This window comes from Camelus dromedarius, chromosome 16 (genome assembly GCF_036321535.1).
Source record: "Camelus dromedarius isolate mCamDro1 chromosome 16, mCamDro1.pat, whole genome shotgun sequence".
In the NCBI taxonomy this organism is placed as follows: Eukaryota; Metazoa; Chordata; class Mammalia; order Artiodactyla; family Camelidae; genus Camelus; species Camelus dromedarius.
The window spans coordinates 148,432-173,225 of NC_087451.1; the positions used below are offsets into that span (position 1 = coordinate 148,432).

General features: G+C 41.2%; 1 protein-coding gene across 3 annotated transcripts in view; it reads right to left on the reverse strand.

Annotated features, from left to right (window-relative positions):
- The window catches only part of CA10 (carbonic anhydrase 10), a 529,816-nt gene that overhangs the window by 87,379 nt on the left and 417,643 nt on the right, over positions 1–24,794 (reverse strand). For all 3 annotated transcript variants that reach the window (XM_031468110.2, XM_064494943.1, XM_064494945.1), the window contains exon 5: positions 20,620–20,805. In XM_031468110.2, the coding sequence (XP_031323970.1) occupies positions 20,620–20,805 (186 nt within the window). The remainder of the gene's footprint in view (positions 1–20,619; positions 20,806–24,794) is intronic.

The window sequence follows — 24,794 nt, forward strand, 5'->3', positions numbered from 1 at the left end:
GAAAAGCTGCCTATGCCAAGGCCCAGAGATGCAAAGGAACATGTTGTTTTCAGAGAAGTGACTGAAAACCTAGTAGGCTTTTGTTCTCTGTTTATGTAAATGTGATGCATCCTTTAAGATCCCCTATAAGTCCCACTTTACATAAGTAGCTGACCTAGGCCACCCTAGGAAACACCCAGCCTCCTTTTAAAATAATTCTATAAAATTATTTGTCTACACTTATTCATCTAATGCCTTGTGTTGTTAACTTTCCAACGTATGCTTTTTTTTTTTCTGACTATACTGGTAGCTTTTAGAAAGCACAGTGCATATCCTGTGTATTATCTGTTGCTGTACTATGACAAGCATAGCACAGAGTATGTAGAAATGTTTAATATGGACTTTGAATGAACCAGATTTCCAGAGTTCTGCCCTCTTTGCACAGATGAGTGGCCCAGAAAGATGACGTGGATTGCCCACATTTATGAAACCACTTCGTGGGATCAGAACTCCGGTCTTCTGATTCTCAGGTAGTGGTCTATCCATTGCATCAGCTGCTTCCCTTGTTATTGAGTAGATGGATGGGTGGATGGGTGGACCAGTATCATGGTGTGGTGACGTGTGTCAACAGCACCCTTGTCTCAGTGCTTCCTACTCTTTAGACGTTTGCTAAGCCCCTTCACCCTTCTTCTTGGTACCCCCACACTATCATGGGGGTGGGGAGCTCGCATTTCCAGAAGCTAAGACTCTTCATCCATGGACTGTCTTCCACCAGAGCCATCCAAGGACACCTTTCACAGAGCAGCTGGCATTTAGGGGTTGGAAAAGGAGGGAAGAAGACATGATCTCCTGCTTTCACTTCAGTTCTTCAGAGAGAAAAGTCTTTCCCTTGTGTTTGGCAAGCGTTTTGAGAGTAAAAATCAGCTGTGGAGTAGGAGGGGTATGCCACACATTCTTACCCAGATTAATAAGATGTCACCAAGGTGATGATTTAAAAAAAATTTAAATGAAGTTCTCTTGCCTCAGAGCCTTTGAGCTGAAGAACACTTACGAACAGAGTTGGCTGCAAGTTAATGATGCCCAGGAATGGCTTGGTCACAGGTAGTGGCTTCTAGTGGTCCTGGACTAAGATGCTGCTTCTAGCAGCTCTGCCCCAGGAGGTGGGCAGTCTTCCCCCCATTTTAAATATCAAAATGGAATAATAATGACATTCCCTTATATTTGTAAAGCACTACCTTCAAAATACTTCACACATGGCAAAGAATTTTAATTTCTTCATTTTTTTATGCCATCATTATTGAGTTAGCTGAACATCCAACCTATTTATTTACTGAATATTTACTGCGCTTCTATTATCATTCTAAACATTTGGGGCAAGGCAGTGAAAAAGAAGATAGATAACATCCCTGATATGGCAGACATTGCTTTAAAATTTTTTTTGGGGGGAAATAATTTTATATTTTCAGGAGAGTTGTAGACACTACAGAGAGTTTGCATATACCTTTCACCTGTCTTCCCTTAGTGTTATGTAACTGTGATACTTTTATTAAAACTAAGAAATTAACATTGGCACGATACTATTAACAAAACTAGAGACCGTGTTTATATTCCACCAGTTTCTCTTTTTCTGTTCCAGGACCAACACTGGATCCTACATTCATTTAGTTGCCATCTCTCCTCAGTCTCCTCTAACCTGTCACCGTTCTTCAGTCTTCCCTTGTTTTTCATGCTATTTCACACAGTGTTTCTCATTTTGGGTTTGTCTGAGGTTCTCTCATGATTACACTGAGATTGTGGATTTTTGGATGCGTTATTACATACTCTCGTCACTTCTCAGGGTACCTGAGACCCACACAACTTCTCTGCTGATGTTCCTTTGATCACCTGGCTCGGGTTTCTCTCTGTAAAGCTACTATCTTCCCCTTTCCATTCTCTAGTCTTTGAAAGAAAGCCACCACGTCTTGCCTACACTCAAGAGAAGAAATTTTTAGCAGAGCTTGCCTTTTAATGAGAGGAGATAGGAAATGTTTAAGTAAATGAATAAATAAGAAAAACTACTAGTGAGTCAGAAACAATAATCTGAGAATTAAAACAAGGTGATGTGGGGGAGGGTATAGCTCAAAAGTGGCAGAGCCCATGCTTAGCATGCACGAGGTCCTGGGTTCAATCCCCAGTACTTCCTCTGAAAAAGTAAAGAAATAATTAAACCTAATTACCACCCCCCCCGCCGCCAAAAAAAACCCCTCTAAGTAAATAAGTAAACCACTGTTCAATTTTTTTTTTAAAACAACAAAAAACAGGGTGATGGGGCAACTTCAGCTGAGATCGAAATAACAAGGAGTCAGACGTGAGGTGGCTGGGGGTGGGGGTGGGAGGGGAGGGGTGTGGGGTGTGGGGGTAGGGGTAGGGGGTGGGGTGGGGGGAAGAACCTTTCAGGAAGAGGGAATAGCTTCTTAGCAGGAGCAAGCCTGGCATCATCAGACGTGTCACTCCCCTCTAATGACTCCCTTCTGATCCAGAGGGAAAGCCACTGGCCCACAAAGACTGCACCACCTGCCCGCCCCACCCCGCCCCTCGGACCTCATGCCCCTTCCACTCTACCCCACTGACCCCTGGACGTTCCTCAGACGCGCCAAGCCCGCTCCACATTCAGGCCTCGGCACTGGCTGTTCCCTCTGGGGAAGTTCTCTTCTCTCACTTACTCTCATGGCCAGCCCCCTGACTTCCTTTAAGGTTTGGCTCAAATATCACATTTTCAGTGGTGCCTACCTTGACCTTCTTATCAAAAGTAGCCTCACGCCCTCACTGCTGGTACCTCCGAGCTGCCTCATCTGCTCTCTTTTTCTGTATCACCTTTAACTTGCAACACTCACCCACACACGCACGCACCCGTGCACATGCGTAGCACCAAGACCCAGTGAGTGAGTGGGTGCCCCCGTCGCTTGGGACATCAGCGCTGGGTTAGAGGGCAGTCCCTTGCGTATAACCACATCTTGGGCACTTTCTTTAGCTACCTGGGCCTGCGTGACAAGTCAATGGGCAACTGTGACTCTTTAAATCCCACCTCCTTATTGCTGATTTCTTCGACAGTTCTCACTGCCGGGTTTACAATCAACTCTCTTCCCTTGCTTTAGACGCTGCCTTCACGTCAGGCAATAGTGAATCCTGTTGTTCTCTCTTTATTTGCTGATGACTGAAGAGGCACCTGCATCGTGTTCCCCACCAGCTTATGCATGAAAAAACTATTTTGAGGAGAAACTGACATTTTAAGTGGAAGTTTCTAGTATTTTTAAAGGAAATATAATCCAGATTTCTAAAACTTCCTTTCCACTAATCTTTTTGGTCCCACCTCTTGCCTACGCAACAAATACCCAACCCCTGGGGCCCTCACTGGAGGCATTCCAGCAGGATAGACCAAGCTGTCCCGTTAGTGGCCATGCAGTGATGGTAGAGGAAGGATAATTGGAAAGACCAGGAAGGTGGACTGAGAACTTCAGCTGGCATGTGTTGTACTGTGTCATATCACTTCTGCTAAATCTTGCAAATCTGTTTTCTATAAGGATGTGGATATTGAGGTGACATTTATTTTCAGGAAACACAAAAGGCAAGTCAATCCATATGGTCGGATAAGGGGAAATAATTCTTGAATAGGCATCTCTTGCAAATGACCAATGAATCAGGACAGAAGAAGAATCAGTAAGGCGTAAGTTAGTACCATGATTATTCCCATTTTACAGATGGGAAAACTAAGGCAGAGACTGATAAATAACTGCCCCAAGGCTGGGACCAACAGTGGAACTGAGAGTCAAATAACCCCATGCTAGTGGCTTTAGTGCAGAGGGTAGCAAGCTTTCCTCTGTGTTCCTACTGCAGGTAGTGCCTTATCCTAGCACAGAACTCACCAAGAAGGACTGTAAATGTCTCCTTACTAGAAAGGAAGCTCCCCAAGGACATAGATTGTGCATTACTCATATTTGAACATAGAGGCTGGTAAAATAATTCATACAGTAGAAACTTAAATATGTGTCTATGAGGAGTAAAAATAATTCGAGTTTTTGGATTATTCATTATTCTGGATTAGTCATTCTTCTGTTTCCTTGATAAAGAAGTTATTAGACACACTGGTCAGACTTTTGTCAAGCCTTGTAATGCAAGGATATATTCTCTTGAGTCAGATTTTCTTTCTGAACTCGTTGGCCATTATTTCCTCACGTAAATGTTTTGTATATCTGGCCATAAAATAAATCAACAGGGACTTAAGCAAGGTTAAAGGGACTAACATGTGTTTGCAGTGAAGCAAATCATACTATAGCTAAGGAAGTCGGTTTTGTAAATTTAACCCTGATCCCCAGTTCTTAACGCAGGCAAACATTATTTTTCCTTTGAAAAAAATGAATACATGCCAGTATGAAAAAAATGCATCTCCAGTATTAAAGGTCCATTGTAACTGAACGTTCTTTTCATAAAATACTGAGTCACTATGCTGTACACCTGAAACTAACCCACAATTTAAAATCAAAATACATCAGTAAACTTTTTAAGAGCTACAACTAATTAAAGATCTTCTGTAAAGAGCAATACTATTTTAAATTATACAAGCCAAAAGGAATATGGGAATAACAATAAATTCATCAATTTATTCACACAAAAAAATGATCACCAAAATTAACTAAGATAAACTGCAATGTTGATCAAACTCAGTCTCAGTCCAAAAAAGCTGTGTGTTTCTAAACTGCTGGCATTTTACAGAATATTATAATGAAAAAACCTCCCAGTGAGGGTATCCTGGTCTTTGATATGATATTCGAACATATTTGGAGAGCATCCTACATCTGAGACTCACAAAGTCAAGTCAGCGCAAGGGACAGAACAAGTTCTTGGGTTGTTGCAGTGCCTTGGAAGGAACAGATACTAGATAATAGATTAATTATCAGTGCCCAGATAAGATGGCTCCCGACTGAGGTGGGCAACAGGGAGCTAGGGGGTTTGACCACACGGGATGGCTCCCCACCAACGCTTAATACCCAGAAAGTGAAAATGGTGTCTAGTCAATGAGTAATTGTGAACAATATATACAATTCTTTTTCTTTTTGTTCTGAGTCCTGGAAACTGACAGTGAGACAAGAGGTGAGGGCATGTCTCAAGGCATGTTATGTTAGTAATGTTCCTTTTGTTATTGGGGGGGGGGTCTTATTTTACCAATTCTGTCCTAATGTTGGCCCACGTGTCCATCCCCAGCTCTGCATTTTAAAAATTCAACACTGTTCTTCAGCTGCAGATGGAGAGGGAAAGGGCTGGAAACAAACATTCCTGACACCCACTCCTGTGCCAGACGCAGTGCTAAGACTCTTTATCGTGCACTTTCTTGCTCTATCCAAGCAGCAACCCTCTGAGGTTGACAGTGTTATTGCCATTTTTCTCATTTAGGAAGAGCCTACCTAACTTGTGAAAGGGCACGCAGTCAGCTCAATCAGTGGCAGAGTGTGTGTTTCCTTGATGCTAACCTTAGACAACTTATCTGAGCCCAACCTGTGGTTTATGCATTGGCAGAAAGAAAGGAGAGGCAGAGCAATGCTGGCAGCCAGGAAGGCAAGCGACACGGTTGCAATGTGCTCCTGATGGCCCTGTGATGAACAAGGTTGCTGTGACTCTCAACCACAAGATGCAAAATTCTTTGAGTGCACGTTATGGATTGACTACAGTTATTATTTCTATTTATAAGTGATATTCCTATTTGTCTTGGATGCTTGCATCCTATTTCTGCCACACTCATACTGTTTTTGTAGATCTTGCTCATGTCAGAAAGCCTTCTCCAACCCCCAGATTTGAATCAGATGTGTTCATAGCACTTTGGCATGTGGATTTTGTTGGGCTGAACAGAAAAGAACTGCCTATGTTCACTATCACAGTAGATATTTTTGGGGATGTCTACATAGCATACAATGCCTGCCTTCCCCATACAATTGCTCTCCCCACCACTGGAGCAGATCTCCCCAGACCTTTTTATCTACATGACCTCACCCCCACACACAAAGCTGATTGGGTCAGAGTTCAGGTCTGGGTGGAGAAAATCAAGTTTCTTCTCTGGAGAATTTGGAATTGGGATGAAGAGACAGCCAGCCAGTCAGTTCAGGATGGTCTCAATCCAAAGGGACATACACTTGGGAGCTTAAGGGGGGCCATTTATGCCCTCCATGTGCACAGGGAATTGGAAAAAGGAGAGCTTATGGAAAGAATGAGAGTAAAGTAGCTGTGCAGAGATAAGAAATGGAGTGGGAATAGTTCCTGGGGCCACAGCTTTGCTTCAGTCCTGGATTTCAGTCTCTCCACTGGTTTGGTGGCCCTTGGGTCCTCTGACATATCTCAGAAGCCTTCCAGGAAATTCCTTTTGTAACTTAACCTAGCTTGAGTGAGTTTCTGTTATTTGTACCCAGAAGCACCATACCTAAGATGCCATCAGAAATTTCAGCTCTACGTGGGCTGTGGCCAGGCTTGTTAATCTGTGCAGCCTTAGGCTAGCACAGTTCTTGACCCAGCTCCATGAATTTTTCTCGAATTGCACTGACTGAACTCAGCCTTTTTATCTAAGAGACAGAGGTAGCACTACCTGATCCTCCCCCCAGATCGTCATATGCTCTAGGAAATTAAATTAATTGAAACCATGGGATAGTTGATTCCACTGAAAGGTGGGCCTCACCTTGCTGTCACTCCACCGTATTTCCAGTTGGAAGAGGCAGGTGCAGTGAGAGCTGAACAGCAGGAGAGAGTGACAAGCGAGGCAGGGTATGAAAGGGGCTTGTTTTCTTCTATGTACTTTGGAATCAACTGGTTCTTTAATTAAGGGGAAAAAAAATCACCCTCCAGCTAGTAAAGACACCCTTAAGAAAATTAAAATAATGTAAATCAAGCTAAATGAATACTGCAAAAGCAGCGTTGGAGCTTGGTGGGATGGAGTGTTTGGATGCCCCTGAGGTTTTAAAACAAAGCCTGCAACTACTTCTTGGAGCAGAAACACTGTCCCTGTTGTTTGATGGCAAAGGAGACTAAATGCCGACACCAAGAGGGAGTCACAGAGGAGTTTAAGGTGACAGAATCTCCTTGCTGTTCTGGATCTCCAAAGACCAGGATTGAAACAAAGCCTAAGTGGATGATGATGACAATTCCTGGGGTTTCTTCTCAGGAGTGATCAGTGTAGAGAAATCACTTAAATTGCAATTAAAATATACAAAGCAAATGGTTCAAGGGGAACTCCTAGTTTCTAGTAAAATATCTTATTAGCCACAGGAGCATTTAACGTGGGAAGTAGCTGAATGACTGATGTGTGACAGAGCGTGTATGTGCGTGCGTGCGTGCACTGGTAGCCTAGTGGTGGCATGGGTATGAGGAGGAAGTTCAATATTCAAGCATCATAACAAGCAAAGGTGACATACCCAAGTGAGCAGAACAATCTGATCTTTAATTTTTGGTGTCACATCAAATGACTTAATTTCCCAAGCTTTTACCTTAAAGGATGCATGATGATGGCTATTTATAAAGTGTATACTTAATCTCTGGGAGAACCTCTCAAATATAACATAAAGCTTTTATTACAGATCAATGTTTCTGACCCTCCAGACAGCACAGCGACCCCATCAATCAATGTTTATGTGTGATGATAAGATGATGCAGTAAGATTTTATTTCCATGGGCCTTTTGGTGCAGGAAGGGCCCTGACTGAGCAACTCTCATCCTTTCATTTCTGGATGAGAAAAAGGAGAGTTGGAGAGGTTAAGCGCTTGCCTAATCAAGGTCATCTAGACAGAGGGTGACCATATGATTGATTCATTGTGCAAACTGGAGCACTTTTGAGAGTAAAAGGAGGTGCTATTATAATAACATCAGGACCAATTGGCTGCAACCTGGACTGTCCCAGGCAAGCCAGGGCATGTGATCCTCCTATCTAGACACCTCAAGGCTCTGCCTCAGGGTGTCCCACAGAGAATGAGAAAATATGCCACCTGCTGGTGTGCTTTGGAAGAACCTGTAATTATCTGGGGATGGGATGCGGGGATGAGGAAGTATACTTTCTTGTACACGCTCAATCTGATGGGAGTTTTCCCCACAGTTCTAAGCTGGTGTTAGCAGGGGCTTGACTGGCCTGTGCAGGGCCTGTGTGACTATTAGAAAGAGGTGCAGATCTTTGGGGAGGACAAACACCCTACCCGGGGGATGGTGACTTTTGCAAAGATACAGGGAATTATAATACTCCAGTATGTGCTAATACTCCAGGGAAAATGACAATCAGAAGGGGCCTCAGACCCATCTTCTTAGAATAAGGGGTTTTGGAACCAACGGCTGATGGAATTCTGAGGAATTTTACCTCCCACACAGATGCCACTCTGGATTCTTGTAGATGGAGGATGGACCCCAACCCTGGAAGATGGAGCTCAAAGAAGAGAACCATTGCTGAAAAAAAAAAGCTACCAGTTTTTTGAGCCCTCAGTGTGCTAGGGACTGTTCTGAGCACTTTACATATAATGATCTTCTTAATCCTCTAAGCAACCTTACATTGTGGAACCGTTTTTGTATCCTGATTATGATGATGGTCATACAGATATATACTTGTGCTAAAATTCAGAGAACTGTGTGCCAAAAGAAAAAAAAGATAATCTTACTGTATGATAATTTAAAATATAAAGTCAATAAAAAGGACTATATACTACTGTATGAATCCACTGATTGAAACTTGCGAAAAGGCAAACTATAGTTATAACAGATCAGTGGTCGCCAAGGGTTAGGGTTGGGGAGGATTGACTACTGAGGGACATGAGGGAACTTTCTGGAGGTGCTGGAAGTGTTCTAGATCATGGTTGTGGTGGTGGTTACATGACCAATTGTGACATTTGTGCAAATGCACCAAGTTGTATAGTTAAAATTGCTGAATTTTATTGCATGTAAATACCTCAATAAGGCTGGGGGAAACAACCCTTAATGTGAGCATTTTTGTTAGTCTCATCTTATTAATGAGAAAACTGAGACACAAGGAGGTTGAATAACTTGTCCAAGGTCACAGCTGACAAGGGACAGAGCCAGGATTCAAACACAGGAATGAACAATCACAGCAGTCTTAACCTCTGCATCTAACTGCTGTATGCAAAGTAGGTCACAGTTCCTCACCTGGGGGCAGGGAAACACATCAGCCCTAGAGAGGCAGGTGCAACAGGGAGGAAACATGTCCTCCACAGAGGACCTTATGAAAACAGCAGCTGTTCTGAGCTGGCCATTTGGGTCCACCACAATGAGTCTTTCCTGAAGCAGAGAATTACTTGCTTTGAAAAAACTGGTTTAGGGACACTGAGTCCTGATGCAGGAATCTGATGGTCCCTGGGCTTCCCCCTTCTTCTGGATCGCAATGTGATTTAAAACCTCCTGGCTAAGCTCATTTTGCCAAATAGCTCCTGCAGGATTCATTTGCAAGGCTCAAGCCAGAAATTTCTAGCTCAGCAAATAGATCCAAAGCAAGAAAATGTATTCACCCAAGCTACCTCCGAGACTAAGGAATATGGTTTCTCATGCTTTGCAGAAGGAAACAGATGTATTTATACACAAACAAGTTCACAGATATACAATATCTTGCTTATTTTATTTCAAAGAAGTGAGAGGACAAATGCAACTGTACATCTGTATGAAACTTCCCAGTTGCTGTCCATCTGCGAGGGGAAGGTGAAGGAAGCAGACACACACAATGATGCTCTGTCATATTTCATACAGCAATTGTGCCACTTGGAGAAATAGGCTCCTGTCTCACTTTACAGTCAGAAAAAGTGCAGGCTATTCTTCAGGCTGATGCAGAACTGGGAGGGGCTGAAAGATCATTTCAGGTAACAGACAAGGTACTTGTGATTAGAGAGAACAGACTTACCCATGATCAAGGAACTATGTAGAGGTGCAGCCAGAGAGGTGACCTCTGACTTGGCTAAGATCATTCAGTGCATAGCTGGAGGAAGAGACCTGGATTCACATCTTAGCGCTTCCCCATGCCAACCATGTGACTGAAGGCAGGCTCTTTGACCTCTCCAACTTTCTTTTCTCCTTAGTAAAGTGATGCTAATGAGTGCTAGCTCATGGGCTTCTTGTGAGGACTGGGTGTAAAAGGGCACTGAGCACAATGCCTGGAACACAATACATGCTCAATAAATGAAAACTGATGGCAGTGATAACATTAGTACATTGTGTCTTTCTTTTTTTTGGAAAGGGGAAGTAATTAGATTTATTTATTTAAAACGAAGGTTGAACCCAGGACCTCATGCATGCTAAGCATGTACTCTGCCCCTGAGCTATACCCTCCTCTCCTCCATGTTCCACTCTCTCTCTCTCTTTTTTCTTTTTAGTACATTATATCTTTATATGTTTTATTTGAAAGGATTTTGGACCAGATAAGATCTAAGGTCTAGGCTGGCTAGTAACTAAAGCCCAATCCCAGGAGTGGGGTTTTTTTTTTCCGGTACTGCACTATCACTCTGTAGTGTATATAGAACTGGCATCATTAGTCCAATTTCACAGCTTAAAATGTTAAGGCAGGCTAAGTGACCAATATCAGACAGCTAGTAAATGACAGAATGGGGTCTTGAAGCCTGATCTTCTAAGTCAAAATGTTGCCCTCTGTCCGGTGGCCCTACTGTCTGTCTCCTAGGACAACATCCTTTCCCCTTGGGTGTTTGTCTCTGCTTCCCTGCAGCCCCCTTCCAGGCCAAGGCAAACCCTGTTCTTGGAGACTGCCTCTGACAATCCGATCCAATGAATAATCATGCGAGCAATCCTAGTGTTGCCCTTTTACTGCTGAGATGGAGATAGATTTATAGAGGCTGACTCTGGCTGGTATTTGGGAATGGATAATTACCTTCACTTACTATATCCTAGGCTGCTTTGGCTAAATATTAACTGCCCAGAATTCTGCCCTTTCCAACCAATTCTGAGCATGAGCATGCCACAAGGAAACTAAGTGGCATAATTCATTTGAGGTGGCCATAAATCTAAGGCTTCTACCAGAAATGATGCAAAGAATTAATGAAACATGAAATCAAGTAAATGGAATTGAGTACAGTAATTAGTTCATATTTTAATCCTCAGGTCTGTTTATTATCCATCAACTGGAGAGCAATTAAGTTGGCACTATTGAGATGATTAGCTTTGTTTCTGCAAAAGTTTATCGATATGTCAGAGCAAATGAATCTGGGTTTTTTAAACAGCTTTATTTTGAATTGTATAACAGCACATCCATGGGGTGGCTAGACATCTAATGATTTAATTTTGCAATATTATCTAGATTACTTATATTTAATATTACTGAACTCTTCTGGGTGGTTATTGGGGAGAGTGAGTGGGAGGGAGGATTCAAACTGTGGAAAAGCATGGCTCATATCTTTGGGTTTTTAATGCAATAATAGTATGACTGCATTTTCATACTGAGACCAAATCAAGAATCTTCAAGTCATTTCACTTTCTATTTTGGTCTTCCAAACTTTAATTTCTGCATTTCTTGCAATTAGGCACTGTAATGGTTCTCACATTGGTGGTATTTTTCTTGGACACTCATCATTGCTTATATTTGTAAAATAACCTGCCAACATCTTGCCTCCTTGAGGCTGATTGTATAAACGCCCTTGTGACAGAGCTCTGCTCACTAAGGTAAGAAACCTGAATGTCAGGCTATATGTGCTCGACTGGGCAACTAAACCAAATGAACTAAAAGGGGCCTTTTGAATCTTGGGATTTGATATAATTAAAATTTGTATTTGAAAACTTAAAAATCTCAAAGCAAGAGTCAGGAAACTTGGGTTCTGGTCCTAATTCTGCCACTGAACCTCAGGGATTTGAGGTAGCTCTCTTGCCCTCTCTGGCATCTGATTTTCCCTTTGTACCACAAGTAGGTTGGAAGATGTGACCTCAATGGGGCCTCTAACACTGACACTTCAGATGGAGGCTTCGAGCAGACTTCTTCTTTCCAGTAGCAGGCCTGTATCTTGAAGTGGAGATGTGATCTCTGGTGGAACCTCTACAAATGTTAATAAATGTTGACAGTGGTCAGATTAGTAGAGAATGAGTTATTTTTACTTTGTATCTTATTTTCTAATTGATTTTATTCCTGTAACTTTGGAAATGGATAAAAAAAAAAGTTACAGCTAGTTCATGAAAGTGTTAGAAGCAGTACCCATGCTCTAACTTCAGTGTCATGGTTACTAAATGAAGGAAGATCCCATTCAACACTTGTCGAACCCCAACAGTTATGACTTCCACGATGACAGTTAGGTTCTAGACTGAACTCTGATCAGGTCACAGTTAATGCCTGTCTTTAATGTTGTCTTTGTAATAACACCTCCCTCCCTGCTTTAGACGGAGTACCAAGGGAGAGACAAGAATCAAGTAGAGAAAGGTGGTGGCTGTCATAATGCCATCCTGGCTGGACCAGATTGGAGTTATGATGCAGGTTAGGATGGGATCAATGGGATAATGAGTTGATCTCAGCAACTTTTCTTCAAATGTAGAGTCTTCTTTCTTAGGCAGCGTCACAGTGTCCATCAAAAACTGGCGATCCAGGAAACTGCAGACTTGAATGTGCTGTCCTTTCCCGGGATTAATGATAAAAATATCCAAAGGGAAATCTTCCTATCCTTAGATCAGAGTCATCATCTGCTGGCTGATATTGTCATAATCTGCTCTGCCGCCAACTGGGCTTCTGAACTCTGTTTGCTTTGCTTCTTCAAGGCCAGTTTGCTCACTCTGGGTGGGACTGGCTCCTGGAATCCAGAGCTTTGCCTTCTAGCATTGACAAAGACAAGTTCCCTGGTCTGATCTGGGGAGTAATTCCAGGGCTAAAATGAGGAATCTAAATGAATTTTTCTAGCACATTGGTTATCAATGGTTTCATTACTCCTCCTCCCAGCTACACTGAAAATTCACTTACCTTATATTAGTAAATACTTTAACATAAGATGCCTAGATCTTCTGTTAATATTGACACTAACTTTATTGGTTTGCCATTATGACAATAGAATTTCATTCATGATATACTGAACATAGTTTAGACTCTCTGGAAGCTGCAGTCTTTTAATTGATGTTCATTTACTCATTCAACCTGCCAAGTGCCCATCACATGTATGGGGAGATATAAAAGCACACCTACTGTGCGGTTGCAGGGAGGTAATGGTTAGTTTGGGAAGATGGGGTCTTCCACTAGGTCATAGACTCCTTAATGGCAGCTCATGGCCTGTATGTCTTTAAATTTTCCCGCTGGACTAGGGCCCAGAGTAGGTGAGCAATCATTATTATGGGGCTTATGGATAAACCTTGGCCTATGTTAAGCAAGTTTATGAATCAGAAGACCTGAATTAAGTCCAACCTCAATCACTTATCGTCAGGCTGGTCCTGGGCTTAGTTTCCCCAGGTATGAAGGAGAAAGTCCTAAGGGTAACCTCACTGAACTTGTGTTCAGTGATTAATCGGAGAATTTACCTCCATGTGCTTTGGAATTCACTCAACGAAAAAGCCAAAGTCCATGCAAAGTCCATGCAAAGAGGACATGATCTGCTGCAGCTCCTGACCCTACTTTTACCTCTGTGACCTCTCACACCCTATCACTTACATATGTGCACATGCTGGTCCTGATCATCCCAGGATGCTCAAGCTCTCTCCCACTTCAAAGCCATGAAACTGGTTTTTGCCTTTGCCTGGAATGCCCTTCCTTAGTCATCCCTGTAGTAACCACGCAAATATCATGCTCTCAATAAGACCTACACTGCCCACCTTATTCATCCTTGTAACTCACTGTCTGCACTCCTCATCCTCTGATCCCCCTTACTCTGATCCATTTCTTTTCCCATAGCATTTATCATATTCTAATATACCATATAAATTTACTCATTTATTATTTATTATTTGTCTACCCTCATTAGGCTTCATCACCTTAACAGGAAGGATTTTTGCCTACTTCATTCACTGTAGCACATGGGAGACTCTCAGTCAATATTTGCTAAGTAAATGAATGAAGGAAAATAAATCCCAAAGCATGTGAACAGTGGCTACATGTTAGCAGTGAGATTCCCCAGCCACCTGTGGGCTTGACTGAATAAGTTCTAGATTGCACTGCATAGTAATTGGTTCAAGTCAGTGCCTTGTTTCTCTGATGGATATAAAATTCCTCCAAGGTGACAAGGGTTCAGTCCTTTTGTGTGTGTGTGTGTTTTACTGCATTTAGGATAAGGCTAGATTAGTGCCTCTTAAATACATTCTGAATTTCTCAAAGCATACCTCTTTCTCAGAGAGAGCCCAGAACATGTCTTAGTGATTACTGTGAACTAAATCACTCTTCCTTTTTCCAGTTTCTAATGGAATTTGATGCTTTGGACAGCCTTTATTAAAACACTTCAATTTAAATGAGGCTACATATTTCCTGTATAGTCAACGAATGCAATACCCCCAAAATTCCAGGAAAAAAAGCCAGTAGTAGATTGAGTTATTGATTCAGTGACTGAATGATTAACTCCACAAACAGCAATTAAGCACCTACCGTATGTCAGGCACTGTGCTAGGTGCCTGGTGTACAAAGATGAATAGCAAAAAATCCCTGTCTTTAAAGCGATTACCAAGGTTATTTATTCCTTAATTCAGCAAACATTTATTGACTCTGTTGTCATGTGTGAAACAATGTACAAAGATCTGGGAATACAGTGATGATCAAGACAAAATCTCTATCAACAAAGAACTATGATTCTAGTAGACATGATAGTAAACAGTCACAAAATCTACAGTGATGGGTGATTTAGTAGATTGGGGTCAGCATAATTTTTCTTGAAAAGGCCAGGTAGTAAATATTTTGGCTTTTGCAGGTCACACATGGCCTCTGTAGCATATTCGTCTTTTTCTCATGAAAACAGTCCTTTAAAGATGTAAACCATCCTTAGCTCCTCAGCTGAATTTGGCTCACAGTCTACAGTGTGTAGACTCTCATAATAGATGAATACACTGGACTTTCTGGAAGTCAAAAAGAGGCAGCAATGCTTTACTGGCTGGGAGGAGGGAAGAAGGCTTGGAAAGCTAGAGCAGGTGGGCTGTGCTAGATGCAGGGGGAGGGAGATGGAGCCAGCATTCAGGGGAGAGGGAACAGCTTTCCCATGGCACTCAAGTCACTCTTCCATATGTATTAGTGGTGTATCTCTTATTTTTAAACATCCCAATTCTCATTCTCCCTCAAATCTCCAATTATGCCAACAGAGCGTCTCTACCGGGAGGTCCCAGCCTTCCGCAAAGTGCTAACTAGATTTCCAGAGTACTTCCCCCTAGAGCAGTTCAGCGCCTAACTGGGCCCTGGTTCTCTGTCGTGTGCTCCTCAGCACTTTCATGCCCTAGCACACTTCAGGACAATTCGGTGTTAGTTGCTTATTCCTACAAATTTGTGCTGCTTTGTGAAACCAGTCTCTCAAGGATGCAAATAATTGATTCTTTTTAAGAGGACAAGGTCTGCATCCTCTGTTGTTTAGTCTCAATTGTTTGCTCTGAGATAATTGTTGTCTCTATTCTGATTCAGAGCCACTAAAAAATACGTGTCTTTTACCTGGGACTTCTATGTTCCCTTTTAAATAAACAAATCTTATCTACATAGCAATGGCTATGGACTTTTTCCTCCCTCAAATGTGTCTGAACAGAGTCAAAGATTCAACAGGCTGAGACTTGAAAGGTTGATATACTGCTACCCCACCTTGATAGGGAGCAGCAACTGCGTCAGACCACACAGCTGTTCATCCATCTCCTTAATACAATCTGGAGAGGGCTATTTCATAGCTCCCTTTCTAGAACAATCTTCAAATATAACCCATATTTCATTGTTTTATAAGCACATGTAAGCCTCAATAGACTGTACGCTTCTCTAGGCAGGAGCTTGGCTGTGGAGCTCAGCACACAGCAGAAGCACAATAGCCACGGGAATAGTGGATAAAATGAACAGGAGAATCTGGCCACGGGTAACCCGTGAGGAGGCTGGTGTGCAATTCTCAGTGTATCCCCTTAGCCCTTTGAAAAGGAGAATTTAAGGAAGATTTTTAAACTGGTTGTTTCCAATTTCTCCCCTAATAAGAGCGAGTCTTCTTATCTAGCCTCACTACTGCAACTTAACCCACAGGCAGGATTCTTTTCAAATAATATTTTTTACCTGGTTAATGTTTTTTTTTTTTTCATAAATAACCTACTTTATATTAGACATTAATCTAACCACTTAGATATGATTAGCAAGCTAAAGGTCTTACGTATTAAAAAGTTAATTTTCCCATCTTAAAAAAAATCAAGACATTTGAATCTCTGAATATGCTCATTTATCACCAACTCCCAACAAGACATCCAGGAGTTTCTCATGTAGGACATGAATAATTTTTATAAAAACACAGTTGCTGACTGTGTCCTACATCCACGCAGCTTTATAAAACAAAGCAAATGATTACCATCAATTACAATAACCTCACTAGACAAGACTGCAATTAATCTACAACTCTTCAGATAACGACTGCTGCACTGTGCCAAGGAGAATGCCTGGCATTAATTGACTTATCACTATCAGCGATGATAGATGGGGCAGATGGCAATGTGATTATTCACTGTCGACAAAATAAACACATGCTTTGTTGCTGAAGTGTCTACTTGGGTCCACTCCGAGGACAGCCAAAAATAGAGGCCAAAAGTTGCTCTGAAGATGGTTCAAAATAAAAATAAAATGTTAACCTAAAGAATGGGATATATTTACTTTAACTGTGGCTTAACCCTCAGTAGACTCCAACTGGAGAACATTTTCTATAAGGAAGTCATGGACTGAGTAGAGTTTCAGCATTAGAAAGTGCATTAAAGCCCACAGTCCACTTGCTCATTAGGATGAGTCACTTTTATGAAGTCCTCAAATTCCATTCCATGCTTAATAATTTTAGTGATGGAAATTCATTATTTTCAGAAGCAAACTCATCCCATAGATGGATAGCTCTCACTCCTAGAACATACATTTAGCTGAATGCTGTCTTTCTAGAACTTCCAACCACTGACCCTACATTTCCCCTCATCCCACATAGAAGATGCCAAACTCTTCTTGCTCAACTATTGCCCTTTAAATATGAGCATACTTCATTTTGTTGCACTTTACTGCACTACCCAGATATTGCATTTTTATTTTTACAAATTGAAGGTTTGTGGCAAAGCCACAGCAAGCAAGTCTATTAGTGCCATTATTTCCAATAGCATTTACTCTCTCGTGTCTCTGTGCCATATTTTGATAATTTTCTCAATATTTCAAAATTCGTCATTATTACTATATTTTTATGGTGATCTGTGATCAGTTCTCAGATGTTACTATTATGACTCACTGAAGACTCAGATGATGGTTAACATTTTCTAGTAATAAAGTATTTTTAAATTAAGGTATGTACATTTTTTTAGACATAATGCTATTGCACACCTAACAGACTGCAGTGTAGTGTAAGCATAACTTTTATATAGACTGGGAAACTGAAAAATTTGTGTGACTCATTTTATTGTGATATTCACTTTATTGCAGTGGTCTGAAACTGAACCTGCAATTATCTTTGAGATATGTATGCCTGTATCTCAAAAACCAATGCCTATCCAACTCTTTCCACGACATGTTTTGGTGCTTTCAACATTCTTATTATTATTATTTTTTTTTTTTGGACCTAGACTCACAGCAGTTTATAGACCGCTCATACCCAGGGGCTTGGAAAGAAATGTGATACATCTGATGCTGTCTACCCGGGGCATGGCGTAACTACTTGTGCTGAGACTGATGCTTAGTCTTGTCTTGGAGCAACAGATGGGTGCATGGTTACTCTGCTTGAGAAGCTGCTCTCCAAATCCCATTATTCTAAATGGGACCCTAGCTTTGCCACTTCCAGGGGGCAGTTACCTTGGTTGCACCTTTTAAAATTTTTGTGCAGTATGGCTCTGTTGATTAAGTCCTCTCATTTAGAAAACTGGGATAGTTCAAGCAGAATCTGAGCTGAAATTGACATAGTGGGCACTAACCAAATTCTTTTGGAGAAATTTTTACAAATGTGTATGCCTGGACCCCACCTCTGGAGACTGATTCTGTTGCTTTGGGAGAAGATTCCAATGAAAATATTTTGGCAATGTTCCCCGTTTAATTCTGATTTGCAAATCTGTTTAAATGCTTGCTTTATTGGGAACACTTAATAATGTACTACTGAGGGAGTGCTTCACAAACCTAACCATCATACTCGCCTGAGAGCTTTAAAAATGCAGATTCTTTGGAACAACTGATACCTGTGGTCTGGGGTAGGTCTAGGAAAATTAATACATCAAGTGATCAAATTGTTATCTGTTTCCCTTAAGGATTTTGGAAGCTCTCATTTACTCCAAAATTGTAGTTTATATACAAGTTACAAAGCACCCTTACCACATATTGAAGAAACAAGCAACTTTAAGAAATTCTACAATGTTAAGATTTTAGCCTACTGACCATCTATATTTTTCCTCATTCATTTAATAAATTCATTCATAAATTTATTTTTATTCTGAGACAATATTGTGATAGGCATTGGAGTTTAATAGTTCAGTAGGGGAGAGAAACAAACAAACAAAAAATAACAGCAAATAAATGAATGAGTCAACAAAGAAAATAATTACAAATCTTAAAATACATATTTAAAAAGGAAGAGTTTATCTAATTTGGATAGTCTCTAGTTCAGACTGGCAGTCCCCAGTCTCTCTCAGTTCATGAGTTTTTCCCCTCCTTTCATCATATTCCCTGCTATACTTTAGTTCAGGGTCTGCAACTCCTTGACATCTTCCATTACATTTCCATGTCCCTTTGGCAGACATCCCTAATCATTCCCAGCATTTTCCCTGCAGATCCAGGAAGGAAACTCTTAGTCCTGCTCAACCCTGCCCTCTATGCAGCCATTACTAATAGATCACAGATGAAACCCATGTGCTGCTTCCCTTGACACTCCTTGGTTTTTGCTGTCCCTCATTTCCTGTTTTACCTTTGTTGTCCATCAACTACTGAATACTTCCAGTGCTCCTTGCATTTTTCATCCCACTTAATTTTTGAAACAACCTAGAGAAGTGTCTAAGCTTAGCCTTAGAAGGATCAAGTAACCATCTCAAGTTTACACAATTAGTATGTGTCAAAGTAGGAGTACTAACTCAGGTTCTTTGACCCTAAAGCTAACACTCTTAAAATTGTTCTGCATTGCTCTTTTCTCAGCCCAGTTCAAAGGGGCACCTCCTCTGTGAAGCTTCTCCTGAACACTTCAAGTAAAATTTGTCACTTCTTCCTTTGAGTTAGCCAGGGCCTTAGTACATCTCCATTATAGCATGACATTATACTTTAATGATTTTGATATTGCATTCTTTGAGCTCCTCTGCAGTAGGAGCTCTATCTTTTTTTTTTTTTTTTAAATCTCTGTATCCTGGTAACTAGCAGAGTGCCTAGGTAGGTTCTCAGTTGACGTATTTTGAACAATCATTAAAATCTGGCCACTGGACTCGTTAGGCTTATGGATCTCTTTCTCAGTGTGTGGCCTTACTATATAAAAATAATGCCAGGTTTAAACATGATGTTGATTAAAAACATTTAAAAAGTGGGGGAGGGTATGGCTTAGTGGTAAAGCACATGCTTAGCATGCACAAGGTGCTGGGTTCAATCCCCAGTACCTCCATTAGTAAAAAAAAAAATTGAAAATTAAATAAACCTAATTACCTCCCCCCACCAAAATAATAATATAAAAAATTTAAAAAATATATTAAAAAGACCAAATCAATAATGAGATACATAATTGTTATTTCAAAGCCTTCTTGACTTATTGAGGACTCTTAAACAGAAACCTAGTTGCAGGATATTTAGCATATAAGGATTGCTGACTCTTACTTGATAATCACCTTCAAAATACAAGAGAGGTAAAACAGGTCAAATTAACTACACTCTGCGTGTCAAGTGTCATAACCCAGATGATACCTGTTTAAGCTGTGGCTCTTACCCCATCACTGAAGCTCTGGTTTGGCTCTCTGATTGGCCTGAGTTCTGTATGGGTTGATGGTGGCACATAGTGACACTCACCATTAATGGCAGCACAAGATGACATTTCCATTCTGTAGAAACTCAGTCAGCCTATTTAGCTGCCTGATATATATATAACAATAAATCAAAGTTTTGTGCAAATTAGACTCATCATTCTACCAGGAGGGATAATTACGGAATCTGTGTGATCATATCTGACATAGAGGAGGCTGATTGCCCAGATAGGTATAAATGAAGATGTACATGAAAGGTGAGGGTTTAGGGTTGAAATAATGCTCTGGCGATTTCTTAGGGCAGTAGTCACAAGAGAGCTGCATCAACATCTCAGAAGGAAATATGAAGTTTCATTGTGGTCTTCCCTGGAAAACACTGGAACCTCATTATAAACTTCCATGTCAACTCGCAAGAGACAGATGGAGAAAGGAGGCACAGACCTTCTTATTTTATAGATTCAAGAGCAGTCTTTCCATATGTTATCTCACCTTGGATATAAATAGGCACCAAATCGTATTAATTGGCACCAAATTGTATTAATTGGCAGTTACCCATAGTACTTCAATAACCTCACCTACCTCCCCAGAGAAGGCTTGTCCATTGAGGAGGTGCTCCGACCCTTGGCTGTCCTCACTCCCAAAGTGCAGTCGGATCTCCTCCAGCCGGTGGCTGTATGTCATGGGCCCTCCTGATATGTTGACCAAGTGCTCCTTGTCCAGGCGCAGGGATACGTGTCTTCCAGTGTTGTACATGGTCCCACTGACCTACAAGGCAATGGAAAGCAGGTCAGACAAGGCTCTCCTCTTTCCGTTTCTCACAATTTCTCACTCAACCTGGCTGGTGCCTAGACAAATGCTTTTGCTTCCTTTTGATAGGAAGACATTGGTTTGATTCCACATGTGGAGCAGGGAATGACAGCCTCTGAAGAGGGCATTCCTGCTCTACCTGGCCTCTGTGGTACTTTCTGTGAGTCATAAGCCACATTATCATTCAGGAATCTGAGGTAGGAACTCAAAGGAGACCTCATCACTTATGACTAATATTTTGGGCATTGCATCTTATGAAAAATTAACTTGTCCTTTTATCATAATTATTTGGAATATAAAGATCTCAAGTGTGAGAAATTGGAAAGAGCGGTTAGTGGGGATGAGATGCTACAAAGGCCAAAGGAGAGACAAGGAAACTAAAATGGGTGAATAGGAGGAAACCTTAGTGGGAGACTGAGGCTTGGGTCTGAAGACTCAAGTATGCAGTCTGGTGTGTCTTGGTTTAGGTCCTTCTGTCACCCCTGCAACCAGACACTGCACAGAATGAGAGCTCTGATCCTTCTCCACAGCTTCTGGCCTCAATGTGAAGCTAAAGAGATTCACACAAGCTCCCCCTTCCACAGATTCCCAGACCTGCCCCTCACTCCCTATTCCATCTTGCTTTAGGCACTGCAAGCATTTAACGTTACTGCTTGGGGTTTCTTTTCCTTCTTTTCTCTTTGAACTTGATGATTAGTTTCATTTCCTTAGCACCTCTCAACACTAGATATTAGAATGCTGATTCCTACCTGTGACCCCATTGCCTTAGTCTCCTGGGTTGACTCAGCTCCAGGAGCAGACTGAAAGCTTAAGGAAGACTTCGACTGGGTCTGGATGGGATGCTTCTGGACTACTGATTGCAGAGCTACTTGGATTTTCTACCTGCTTACTCTGACTCCTTTGGGCCCAACCCTACGGTTTCCTTGAGGGCTTCACATAATTTCTGATACCTTCATCAGACGTGGTTTTCATATATTTGCTCTTTAGCATTAGCCTATGTGCCCCTCCACCTTTCTGACACTAGTCTTGTGATTGATCAGTTAGCTTAGTTCTGTAGGTTTCTCCCTGTGGCAGAGACAACAATGCTCACCAGATACTCCATTGACTCGTTATTGCACCACCTGGCTGTAAGGTGAAGCCCGTGTGACTGATGTTTGCCACGGGCTATGAGGGGACATGACAAGTGTCACTTCCAGGCTGAAACAGTGAAAAGTTTATGCACAATTCTCCAGTCTGTTTCTTCCCCTGCTACGTCAATCAAGGGGGCAATGTGAAAATGTGCAAACGTGGTGCAGCTACAAGATGGAGCCTGTGTCAGCCTGGGTCCCCGGCAGACTATGTGCAGATTGCAAAAATGGCTAGAGTTCTTCCCCTCCCTGTAACTGCACTACTTTAACGTGACTTTGTAACTGCTCCCACCAAGATAGGGGGTTGGTTATTTCTCCACTCCTTGAATCTGGACAGGTCTTGTCACTTGTTTTGGCCAATAGCATACAGTGGATACAATGTGCTAAATCTCTAGAGGCCTTGCACACATCCTTACTCGTTTTTGGAAACGAGATCATCACGCAAACAGGCCTGGGCTAGCCCGCTGGAGGATGACACCATAGTGAGGAGAGCCATCCCAGGAGAAGCCATCCTAGACTGGCCATTCCATGGCTGCTCCACCAGTTGACTGGCCCAGCCAAGATCAGCTTAGCTTGGCCCAGACTAGGAGAACTTCCCACAGACCCATGGGCTGGGGAGCTAAAAAATTGGTTGTTAAGTCCCTAAGCTTTGGAATCATTTGTTATATAGCAAAGCTAACTGATACACAGTAGTCAATCATCTCTGTCCTGTGAGTCTGGAACTAAGAACAGAAATTCTGGACAGTCTTTGTTGAGTACCTGAACTAGAAAGTCACATGGGGCTCAGACAGTCAAACTGCTAAGCAGCTGGAAAGTCACACCAGAGAGAGAGAAGAGCGAACCAGATCTGCCAACAGTGACCGAGGAAACCGTGTGGAGAGAGAAAGAGAACTGGAGAGACTAACTACTTCACCCTCAGAGATCCTTTGCACCTCTTTGTTCCACTCCCTTCGTGAGGCCTGGGCTGGACTTCCTCTGATGCTTCTTCACACCTTACAAATCAACTTATTTTTTCTTAAGCTCTTTACTTCTTACAATCAAATGAGCCCTATCAAAGACTCTCCTCTTTTTCTCCAGTCTCAAATAAATGTGTATTTAGTCAGTATGAGATAATGAGAGCTTGTCTTCTTTTCATGTCCCAAGTTATGACTTTCTTTGCAGTAAAATAGTTAGAGGTAGGTTTGTGTTTGACTTTGCATTCATCTTTAAAATTTATTTTTGCTACTTATTAAGATAATATATAGGCATTTTATGTAGTTAGGAAGATACAGAACAGTTCAAGGAAATAAAAATCAGCCACAATTCCAAGTTAGCCAATAATCACTACTAATATTTGATATATAAACTCTTTGCCATAATAAATATATATACCCAGATTTTAATGAAATCATTTTATTTGTATGGTAATAAATGATTTTCACATGCATATATATGATTACATACAAATGTATTATTATATATAATCATTTATATATATATACACATTTATATATTTATTATTTAATATACTTAGTATATTAAATAATATTATACACACTATATTTAATGTTTATTATATACCATTTATATAGTAGTATATAATAAATATATATTTTTTTAGTCACATGAATATTTCCAGATTATCTGGAATAGCAGTAGCACTTTGAAACGTCTTTACAATATTCCACTGTAAAAATACATAACTTATTGCTGAATCTTTACAACCCCTCCACTTTTTCACTATTGTTGATCAATATTGCAATGAGATACAGAGAACAGACTAGTGATTACCAGTGGGGAGAGGGGAAGGGGGAGGGGAATTCAGGGTTAGGGAAAAAATAAAGGTTATTATGGGATTATATGAAATATCCGTGTGAAACCTGAAAATTGGAAAGCACTATGGAATTTAAAAAACCTTTCATTCAATAAAAAAATACTGCAGTGAATGTTCTTAAGGATAAACATTTTTACTAGTCTCGAGATATTTCATTAGGCAAACTCTGGGTCAAATGGTGTACACATTATTACAGTTCTTATTATCCACTGCCAAATCCATCTGCTGTGGGGAGTAGGTCCTACAGACCAGGGCTGGATCTCCAACTCTCTTCAATTGAGACTGAGGATGGAATCATGAGATTCAACTAGCAACACTCATGGGCACCCACGGTGTGCCAGGCAGGATACCAGGAGCTTCTTCGAATTCTTATAGGACCATATGCTCTGCCCCATATATATAAATGTATTATATATATTGTGGGCAAGTATATTGGGCCTCCCTGCACTTCTAAAACTCCTTTCAATGTGTCTACCTAATGTTCCTAAGAAAATTATTGCCCACTGAAGCAAGGCAGGGACCATGTCCTATGCTTGTCTGCATTATTCTAGTACTTAGAAAACACACTGGCACATAGTAGAAGGAAGAATCAAGGATTCTTGGGTCAAAAGAGTCCCATTCGGCCTCTTGGTGATCTTGGGTAGTTCAGTTAATTTCTTGAAGCCTCAGTCTCCTTAACTGTAAAATAGAGGTAGGAAAATTTCCCCCATGAAAATGAGGGGTTAAAAAGGTATAAAGCATAAAGAAAATGCATATCAAAATAATAGAAGTAAATCTGTCCTTGTCAGTCATTACTTTAAATGTAAACGGATTCCATTTACATGAGGTACCTAGAGTCGTCAAAACCATAGACATGGAAAATAGAATAGTGGTTGCCAGGGGTTGGGGGACAGAAAGGAATGGGAGTTACTGTTTAGTGGGTATAGAGTTTCAGTTTTGCAAGATGAAAAGAGTTCTGGAGATGGGTGGTGGTTACCCAACAATGTGAATGTACTTAATCCTGCCGA